This window comes from Strongylocentrotus purpuratus, unplaced genomic scaffold (assembly GCF_000002235.5).
Source record: "Strongylocentrotus purpuratus isolate Spur 01 unplaced genomic scaffold, Spur_5.0 spur5_scaffold_18, whole genome shotgun sequence".
Taxonomy (NCBI): Eukaryota; Metazoa; Echinodermata; class Echinoidea; order Camarodonta; family Strongylocentrotidae; genus Strongylocentrotus; species Strongylocentrotus purpuratus.
This window is the reverse complement of record NW_022145603.1, coordinates 19,423,107-19,434,235: the sequence shown is the minus strand read 5'-3', so window position 1 is coordinate 19,434,235 and position 11,129 is coordinate 19,423,107. Positions and strand designations below refer to the sequence as shown.

General features: G+C 37.7%; 1 protein-coding gene across 1 annotated transcript; it reads right to left on the bottom strand.

Moving 5' to 3' along the window:
- Positions 1-2,459: 2,459 nt before the first annotated feature.
- LOC576601 (prostaglandin reductase 1) lies at positions 2,460-9,813 on the bottom strand. Its single transcript, XM_030989385.1, has 9 exons — positions 9,417-9,813; positions 8,781-8,826; positions 7,831-7,881; positions 7,023-7,190; positions 6,074-6,191; positions 5,265-5,420; positions 4,395-4,500; positions 3,683-3,801; positions 2,460-2,758 (listed from the first exon to the last, which is right to left on the bottom strand). The coding sequence occupies exons 1-9, from the start codon at positions 9,526-9,528 to the stop codon at positions 2,648-2,650; spliced, it is 987 nt and encodes a 328-aa protein (XP_030845245.1). The 5' UTR covers positions 9,529-9,813; the 3' UTR covers positions 2,460-2,647.
- Between the last annotated feature and the right edge of the window lie 1,316 nt (positions 9,814-11,129).

Genomic DNA, 11,129 nt, shown 5'->3' with positions numbered 1-11,129 from the left:
CATTAGTGTATCTTTACCGTCAGCGTTATTTTTTTTTCTGCGGCACAGATTGTGGTTAAGTGCGTGTTGAGCCTACGGGAAAGTTTAGGGTTAGGGTTAGGGTTAGGGTTAGGGTTAGGGTTAGGGTTAAATCAAGACCTCTTTCTAAAAAAGACCCAATCTGTGCCGCAGAAAAAAATGACGCTTTCCGGCATCTTTCCGGTAGGCCTACATAGGCGCATATATAGGGCCTACCTGTCTACGCGGCAAAGATCGGCTAAAAGAAATAACACAACTTTCTTTTGCCATTAGATATACCCCCCCCCCCCTTCTGCTCCCTCCCCGAAGATAAATTCCGACCCCTCCCCTCGAACTCAGGTGCATGTGACTCAAAGGCTATATATAGACATTACTATAACTTATTCGTTTTTAAATTATAGGCAATCGCGATGTCCTAAAGCCCTGCCCCTGACCCCAATACAAAAGTGGTTTCCAAGAAAACCCTTTGGTATATACAAAATTGTCAGTGAGAAAGAGTATGTGAGTGATAATTTTACATTAAAAAGGTCGTCTCGGAAACCACTTATATACATATTGGGTCTTTCTTTTTTTTTAAAGGCCAAATACAACAAATCGGAAAGCCGCGGCAGATCCCCCCCCCCCCCCCCCGATCCAACACTGATTTATACTTTTATGCACACATTAATAATTATGCATAAATTGCGGTGGAGTGGATTTAGGGGTTCTATCCCACCCAACATGTTGCCGACCCGTTACTCAAGGTAGGTAGCTCTCTTTCTTTTTTCATCTTTTGCTCTCTCCCCCATTTAAGGCCGCCAAAAAAGGGGGGGGCGGCCGATTCTGCTTTTGGATGATCGCAACTATTTTCGAGAAACAAAATCAACTCAAGGGTAATTTGCCAATTTCAATTCCCCCATTGAATTTCCCATATAGATATCATCGAAATACGTTTAAAAAAGCAATAACTAGGTGACGCGCAAGGATATTGAAATGGCCTTGCTTGGATTGATTTTGTGGTAGCTAGGTCATATTTAATCACATTTTAATTAATTCAATGACGACTTTATTTTCATATGGAATCATATTTGTATCAACAATTATGGTACAGACAGAACTGAAAGAAAAATTACGCAACATCGGGAGAAATTATACATTTAAAACAGCACGTCGTAAACATATTCAAATTCGTCTTAAAGAGAAGGTTGAGTTCAGGGCCCCGTCTTATAACCAGTTGTGTTTTATTGCTACTTATTTGCGATTGATTTCAATTGCAATTATGTACATAAGATAGTCGACACTCTTGCAACTTGCAATTGAATGGCGGACTTGAGATTGATTTGGATCAATCTTTATCAGATGGGGCTCTGGTATTAAAAGAAGATAGTAAACTGTGATTTTTCCAATTTTGTTTATGCTAGTTTGGAACAATATTATGGAAATACAGAACCTTCTACAACACGGTACTCTTCAAATGCTCTCATATACGAAAGATGAAGAAAAATAACAAACAATGGATCAAACATTCATTACACATGTTTGGGTAGTATATGCCTATACATGTATACTTTTATAAGTGCTCAGCATGACTGTGATTTTTAGTATGACTGCGTCAGTTTTTATCACTTTTGTGCTTCCAAAACCTCTCAGTATACACCAATACTTAAGTATTTCAAAAAACTCTCCTATAATTGCTTATAAACAGCCACGTGACCAGAGCCAAACTTTATTTCAAAATCTTTTTTTGCCAAGCAAATGGTCTTCGAGAGTATTTCAATGTCTTAAGTAATCTATAAGGGTTGCCATAACACGATCACGACTACTTTCGAAAAATCAACTCAAGGGCAATTTCAATTTGTACATCCAATAAAAATCATGTTCGCATTACGTAATACTTTTCACAAAGCAAAGGCCCGAGGCGATAGCCGAGAGTGTTTGGACTGTTTCGAGGGTACCGAGTGTGGGTAATTTTACTAATGCCCGAACAAAATGATGTGTATTATTATTTTGTTTTATAAGATGATGTTTTATTACACGATTTTACTAATGACTGGTCACTAGTAAAATTACGTGTTAGACAAAATAAATGGCTGATCACGTATACGCTCTCAACCAATCATTAAAGGTAAAGACCAGTTATGGTCATGCGATTACATTGTGAAAGAAACGTTATGGAATCGATCAGAAAAGGTTGATCATCTAGCATATAAGTATTGGTGTGTACTGCAAGGTTCTGGAATCATCAAAATGATAAGAAATTTGGCCCAGTCTTCGTAAAGTTACAAGCACTGTACACAGAAAGATGTATATGGGACTATACGCACACGTGCGCGACACGTGCGTTTATCTCTCACAGACCATGTAGATAAAATAATTTACCAAATATATCAATTAGTAGGCGGTTTCCCGGCAAAATTTGTATCATCATGTATTAGTCAAAACATATTCTTTCACATGATTGTTAATATAGCTTCCATTTCATTTTTTGAAATTGGGGCGTTTCCAATACTGGTCTTTACCTTTAATTGATTAAGATCCGCTTCGTCATCTTATAATTCCTTATAAGTTATGCCGATTGGCGCGTGGGGCAAACAAGCAGCTATGCCAGGCGGCACTACGAGCAAATGAAAGGTTAACTATACAGAGGTGACTATATTTTGATGATGGCTTTGCCAAAGTTGTCGCCGCTGAAGAGTTCCATGAAAGCCTTTGGAGTGTTCTCAAATCCATTGGTAACGTGCTCACGGTACTTCAGTTTACCCTGAGAAAAAAAAATGAAATCAGACAAAATATGTGTGTTATCCAAAATTATTTCCGCGAGAGAAAGATCACAGAAACACACAAAATAAGTCAGTAATGATAAAGGTTTTGTAGAACTACTAAGTAGATAAATTATTCCTGGAAAAGGACTGCTGGAAAAGAGATGACGATGATAAATCTGTTTTCAACACCGAGTCTATATCTCTTTCTGTTCTGTCTGCCTCTCTCTCTCTCTCTCTGTATCACCCTCTCTAGTTTTCTCTCTCTCTCTCTCTCTTTCTTTCTTTCTCCTACTCACTCGCACCCTCGCTTGCTCACTCCCTCACACCCTCCAGCTCTCTCAAATAATGAATCGGGGAGTCTTTTCTTTAAAGGGAACCTACAATTTGTAATAAGTTATCCATAAAAGTTCTCCAAGGGAGAGGTCACTCAGGAGAAAAACATAAACTAATGATATTCTTTAGTACACGATAAACGATAGGGTTACCAATGACTACGTCATAATCCACTGACCGAACTGCCAATCCGGGATACACAAAGGCCGAGCAATTTCATATTTCAAACTTGTTAAAAACTATCTTATTATTGCTCAGTTATATTTCGAACTCTCGCAATTCCCTTTCTCTAATTGTTCTGCTTTGATACACAACTCAATGAATATATTGCAAAGGTTGAATTGCCCTTTAAAGCTTATCTGCCGTAGTTTACAGGAGGGATTAGACTACCCTGCAAGGTCACTGGACAGGTGGTTATCTCATCAACTCAGCTCTCAGTTAACAGAAGAAAAAGAGGATCATGGGGGGACCAATGGTCACCGATTAGGCATTGTTTGTTATATAGAGGGCGCAAGTAGCTACAAGTAGTGCACTGGGCCTTTAAAAAGAATCAATCTTCTCTTTTCTTTCTTTTTTGTATTAAGAAATACCTCTTGAATCCACTGCATCATGTCTTTCAAGGCTTCCGGGAATCGGTCAGTGTAATCGTACACCATCATCCCTTGCATGGTCAAACGTTGCCGATTTATCGCTGGTTGTACAATACTTGCTGCATGGAAATATATAATTAGTTCAGTCTTTATTAATTCCTTAGTTATTAAACAAAAATGCAAACATTCATATATGCACATATACATGCAAAGCATTTTGGTAAGATACTGGATTCATGTTGAATTAAATAGATAGAAAATGATTAGACAAATAAAACGGTAAAAGTTTCATCACAATTGGACGAACAATAAGAAATTTATGGAATTTTAAAGTTTCGAAATATTTAACAAAACCATGACATCGCATGCTAATTATATCTATAGCAAGTCGATGATGTCAAACCCCCATTATTCCGCAGATATGGAGTTTATATAAAAAAAGGTCAAATAAAAGTAGAAACAAAAACCAAGATATCTTACAAATCTACACATATATCATACTTATACAATACTATGAAGGACAGAAAGAAAGAGACGGATAGAGAAAGAGAGAGAGAGATAGGACGAGACAAGACAAAAGGGAGAGAAAATAAAACAACTTGATAAAGATAGTGGTGTGAGAAGAGAATGTGAATTACAGAATAAATGAGTGGATTAATTAACAAAATAATCATCTGAATTAAACTGAATTGAATTTGAAATTTCTTCAAACCTTTTGGACGTTCTTTTTCGTTGTATGCGCTGATAGATCCACACACACATACACGGCCTCGAACGTTCATATTGTACAGCACGGTGCTTGAAAACTCACCTCCAACCTATATAATGTAATGCATGAGGGACAATTAAAGTAATATACATTTTGAAATCGGTTGAAATAAGAAAGCGATGGACAATAATGACGATAGCAATAATATTATACTGAGTCCAACGGTAGCTAAAATTTATGTTAAGTCATTAAGCGTACTTGTCAACAGAACCCGGGACCTCCAGGTTACGAGACCTGCACTGCTTTACCACCGAGCCACCATGTCTCCTCTAACATTTCATAAGTAATCGAGAAGACTATTAAAATAGCCGTATTAAAGCTGATTTTTTTTTTAGAACCTCTTTGCCCGGACTCTTTGCGACCGTGTCTTTCTCAGATGTCAGCATTCAGTATTTTAGAGAGATTGTGTCCCCTCTTGTACAAAATCCTGGATCCGCCTCCAGAAATAATACCATGTTGGTAGTGATGGCTTCTCGTGTATCTACAAAATCCCCTTTCTGCTTCGTGTTCATGACGCTCACATACAATGAACAAGGTAAGAACTGTGAGGACATGGAACACCTCTCAGCTAATGTCGTGCCAGCCGCACATGTGGAAGCCTTTCGTCTCTAATTGACGAGAGGCTGCATCAGCTAGATCCAATGCTGCTTTTACTTGCACCTTGTTAATTATTGGCACATGGCACGTTATCCCTGTGACACAAACTACACCAAAGTTCTGCAAGAATCTTCGAGATTGAAGGAAGCAAACTGCACCAAAGAAAAAGAAGAAGGTATATCTGAGATCATTTCAAACAAACCGAATTTTACTTACGTTGTCATAGTAGCAGTCGATACCCTCGGGAACTGCTTTTTTGAGAGTCATGTCCAGGTCGCCCATGGTTTTGTAATTAATGGCGACATCATAGCCTAAATCCTTCAGGTATTGAACCTTCTTGTCCGACCCAGCGAAGCCAATAACTCGACATCCCTAGGAAGCAATTAACACAATCAAATTATTATTGCATGATGTCATACTTGATACTTCGGCAAGTGTGAAAATACTGATATCAATGGAGGAGCCTGCGCATTTGAATTCTTTAAACAGAAAAATGGTGTCATATAAAGGCTGTAGATAATCACAATCTTTGCAAGTGCAAGCTTGCAAAGTTAGAGGTTCTTTACTCTTCAGTGCCTAATTATGGTTAACATCAACATCCATATTTCAACAACAACAACAAAAACATCCATATTTCACTCTTTTCCAGGTGCCAGATTAGCTATATGCTAAACAAGTTATCCCAAAAGCCTACCAAAAGTTTTACTACCACTACTACCATTGGGGAATGAGAGAGGAGGGAGCCGAATGTAGATCGAAGTGAATATGATGTTCTCTGCTGCTGAAAGGGTGAGGAGATTATTGGGGAAGAGGGGTTGACATAGGTATACAAGTTTGAACAAAATTATTGAATTATGTCAGTATTACTGGAAGCTATACTGCAGTTCATTTAACAAGGAGGCAACATAGGGCCATTTCGGTTTTTGAGAGATTAGTCGAGCACACTTATTCTGTAGAGAGAAGGGGTGCGTGAAGGTATGAAGCATGTCACTTGGTCAGTAGAAGGGATCTTGGTCAGGTCTTACCTTTATTTTGGCTATCTGTCCAACCACGCCACCTACGGCACCTGCAGCTCCACTCACGACTACTGTCTCTCCTGCTTTAGGACGACAGGAATCTAACAAGCCAAAGTAAGCCGTCTTCCTGCGCAAAAAAAAACAAAAAAACAAGTACAGTATAAAATCCTCTACATAATCCTGCAGACAATACATACGGAGATGTGGTCTGGTTTAGTGGACAATACCCTGACTTTGCACCGCAAGGCACGCGGTTCAAATCCCTGCTACAAAACTGTATACACAATTGCCACTCGATGTCCATCCAGGTAAGGTGAATAGTAAAATAGAAAATAGAAGCCCGGTAGGAAGGAGTTAATTGAATGCTTTTGCTTTTTAATGTTAGCATCGTGAGAAATGAACTGGATGGGAGGATTTCTTAGCGTGGCCTGGTCCACTTCCGATTACAACTTTACTCTTTACAGTGACACTTTCATTTAACTTTCATTTTCTTCGATAATGATGACGGAATAGATTTTTGTTCTCCATATTATATGCAATTATCATATTTAGGGTGTATTCATGATAGAAAATTTCTGATTTATTTTTACTACAGACCAAACGGGAAGGGACCTCGTAAAATACGTCACACAGTTGCCAATTTGTGTTTGATTGATCGGAACTTCAACAATTCATAACTTTGTTATTTTCATCGGGAATTTGCTCGAACTTTCACCGATTTGTTCCTCTCGTTTTTTTTTTTTTTGTTCTAAAAAAAACAAAAACACTTAATACCAGGGTGGACTTCCCGGACAATATCGGTCGGTTTGGAATTGGTGTTTAGTCCGTTTGGCGGTGTGACTAACATATCAGAGGGTATAGATAAACATGTTTCATTTTGTCTTTAGTAATCGCACCCAGGTTATGCCCAAAACCGTTTTTGCATTATACGGAGCGAGAGAATATAGTTATTTCTTACCCTGGCATGCCTAACACTCCGAGTGCAAGAGACTTTGGCCAATCAGGTGAAGAGAATGTCGGTACCGGCGTGACGTCACTGCCCTTGGCAACAGAATGTGTTGTCCATCCACTCTGGGCTTGGACCAAGGAACCTACGGCTATGTTATTATCCCGGCTCGCTATCACCCTGAATACACGTGAGACAATTCGTTGATGTTTTTTTTTTTTATAGTTGTTGGTGTTGTTGTTATTGATTATATTATTGGCGTTCAGTCACATTTCACAATTATTTCATCACTCGTGTTGTTCAAAAAGCGGTATAAATATATTAAAGAGTCCAGGGGGGTATTTCACAAAGATCCTAAGTTGAACTTATCTCTAAGTAGGACTTAAAAATTATGGAAAGCCATCAGCATCTTTGAAAATATTTTGTAAAAGTTATTTTGAAAGTCATAAAATGTTGATTCAAATCATTCATATTTTCTATCATCAAGGAGATTTCATGTTCTTGTTGTGGATTTTATAAAAAGTCTAAAATACTTGAATTTCTGCTTTTGGATATATTTCATTTTAAGGCTCCAATGGCTGTCCATAATTTTTAAGTCCAACTTAGTGTTAAGTTCTACTTAGGATCTTTGTGAAACACCCCCTGCATGTATACATGTATATTCTCAGCTTGGAAATAATAATTGCAACAGATCACACATACATAATCTTCAAAACTGCGTTTTGGTTTAATCTCTTGAATACATTATATGAAATAATTATTCAAAAATGTGTGTAGAAATCAATCAAATTTCGCTTTAAAATTTTGTCTGCATTCTTACTTGGCCACTTGTTCTCCAACCATCGGTTCCCCTTCCTGAACTCCCCATACTCTACAAATAAAGAGAAAAGATGACAAAATGAATATGAGATCCGATTGTAAAAATAGACATTGCATGCATATACTTATCACATACAAAGTGAGGACATGTACGTGTAATTTGATAGAGGAGTTTTTTTTTTACCAAGGACACCATTCAAGGGTATTATGTTGTATTCCTTTAAAGTGTAAATAAGATAGCATTATTCATTTAATTAACATACCACTGTGACATTGCATTTTCTATTCTTATTGTTTGCTAGGAGGAATGACTATAGCTGTGTGATCTCACTTGAACTTCGCACTTAAGTCATTAATGTATTTATTATATATTTAATTATTCGCACAGCACGGCAAATACTCATTATCGGACGATTATATTTGCGGGTGGGCGGGTAGGTGTGCGTGGTCGGGTGGTATGGATGTTTTAATACATGTATACATTTATATGCGTGTATATATTTTAACTAATATATACAGAGAGAAAGATATAAAGGGAGAGAGAGAGACTAAAAATAAAATAAAAACAAAATCAGTTGACATGCACATGCAAATAAATGAAACAATATTTCGCACATAGGACTTATTCTGTCTTGAAGTAACTTGTTCAAAATATTGTTCATTATAGTTATTAGTCGATAGTCCGGTTTTTAACTTTAAGCCAATCTTGATTTATTGTTTCATGAGTGACCAAAATACATTACAAACTGGACATTCGACTCAATTGCAGTCTCATACAAACCAATACATAAACTATCATTTGTATCTATATATTTGGCAACTCTCTTGGAAATTAATACAATGCGAAATGAAATTAGAGAACACTTTTAGGCGACACTTATATGCTTTGAATTACATTTGCTGTATAACTTCGCAAACTTATTATGAAGAAAAACTAGAAACATTTTTCACCTCATGTAGGGGTCGACGGTTAGATACAGAGCTTCTAGCAACACCTCTGCAAAGAAAAGTAGATAATTCATGGAGTGATTCACATTTCACATTTGTTATGCATATAATATATACCTGTGCATTTTGAACATAGTCTCGATTCTGGAACTAGTTTTTTTTACGCCACTAGATGAACATACAAATAAAAAGTTTTTTAATAGTTGCATGGATTTGCAAGGGAAATTTTCAGGTTAAAATACCTTGGATAATTTTTTTACCATGCAGGCATCCATGTGACTTTCTTTAAAACCCCACTCTCCTACTTGTAACTACTTGCTCCCTCTGTATAGAAAACTTTCCCAATTGGTGCCTGTTGGTCCCCCATGATCCTCTTTTTCTTATGTTAGTTGAGAGCTGAGTTAATGAGATAGCCACCTGTCAGTGACCTCGCTGTGTGATCTAATTCCTTCTGGCCCAGTAGTGTTGACGGTCTTTAAAGTTTACGTTTGCAGGTGTAATTCATCATAATTGGGGGAATACTTAATAATTACTTCATAATTTATAATTATTCATTTATTACTGATAAAAGTTTTAATGATAAGATTGCACATAGGTATGTTTACTTATAACAATTAAAATGAAAAACATTAAGCCTACCTCCTTCATTCGGAGCGGGAATCAAGGTTGCTTCCAAACGGAAATTTGTCTCTTTGACGTCACCATCAAAAGCTTCCGCAAGCACAAAACGTTTCCCAGCTGTAGCAGCCATTTTTTCTACCGTTCAAACGTGTACTACTAGTAATATGAACTTGGCCTACGCGTGTTGAAAAGCAACCAGGCTTTAGCACATGAATGCCTGAATCGTACCGGTGTAATTCATCCGCGTTAACTGTAGCTAGGGTTAATGTGTTTGCCTTTATGTCTCTGTCATTAACGTGCCTAAATTAGTAGCAAGATTTCCAGGCCATAGTTCAAAATTATCGAGACGATGACTTGGCTATATCTGAGTATCTATATATCCATGAGCTGATGAGTGTGTGTGTGTACGTGTTGTATCAAAGTTCAAATATATAGGTTAGAGGTATGATTTGAGAGTAAAATTCCTCGATCCGCACAGTTAGTCTCGGAAATAGGAATGGAAATCGACTCTTAATTTAGGGATTGGTATTAGGATTTACAGGATTAGGATTTCTTATTCGTGCAAAAGCCGTCAATAAAATATAATGAAATATATATATAGGCCTATATATATCAAATAAAAAATATTAATACCATACCAACAACAACTCAGATCAGGTTTTGAATTTTTACGCTTGGAGGGGCCCATTAGAATAAGATCAAAGAGGTTTCAAGAGATGAAGTCATATCTAGCTCATTCCCTTTGTACCATCTTCCGAATGATGCCGCCAAGAGAAAATATGTCGGGCATGTGCTTAACTGAATCTTAATGCAGATACGTAGACAATAGATTTCTGCCTAGCTGCAAAGTAACGGGTCACTTACAAAGGGAAATATGCTTTTGTGATGATAGCCTAATTACCGTTCGCTTCCATTCGTCTTAAATTACGAGCAGTAGGGGAACCCGGGGCAAAGTGGACCAAAAAAATTGGAACAACCAGAACAGAATTACAAAGCAAAGTAAAGCAAAACCTTTGGTTTATACTCAGGCGCGGATCCAGGATTTCTTAGGGGAGGGGGCCCAACTTTTTTTTTTTTTGCTCCCGAAAATTTGAAAAACGCGCCGGCCAAAAATTCGTTCAGTGGGGGGGGGGGGGGGGGGGGGGGGGGGTAGTGAGCACATTTTTTTTTTTTGATCCTCAAAAAAATTTCGACTTGCACCCCCCCCCCCCCCCTTGAGCGCCAGGGGGAGGGGACCCAACCCCCGAAAAAGGTAAAAATCACGTGATTTTACATGATTTTTTTTCTCAAGGGGGGGGGGCCGGGCCCCCCCCCCCCCCTGGATCCGCCACTGTTTATACTATTACCTTAGGAGGCAAGCGAAAGGATATGGAGCACAATTTCCTAAAATATTAATCAAAATTACTCGACTGGGCATGTGTGGGCACTAATCTGACATATAACATAAAGAACTGTATTTGAACGAATTCACGTTTTATTTTCGTGAGCCGGAAGTAATCGGAAAATTGTCAAATTGCAGGTTTTAGGATTGTAAAATTTTGCTATTTTTCACAAATCAAATATAAGCAAATTTGTTGACACAATAATGCTTTTGTATTCAAATTTTATCATCTGTTCACTTTTTCGCTCGTTAGTTCAAATAAAAAGTGAACAATATTTCTTTGTGAAAAATATCACTACTCAAGCTTTCCAATGCTTTCCACTGCGACCTCACACATCTTAAAATTTTTC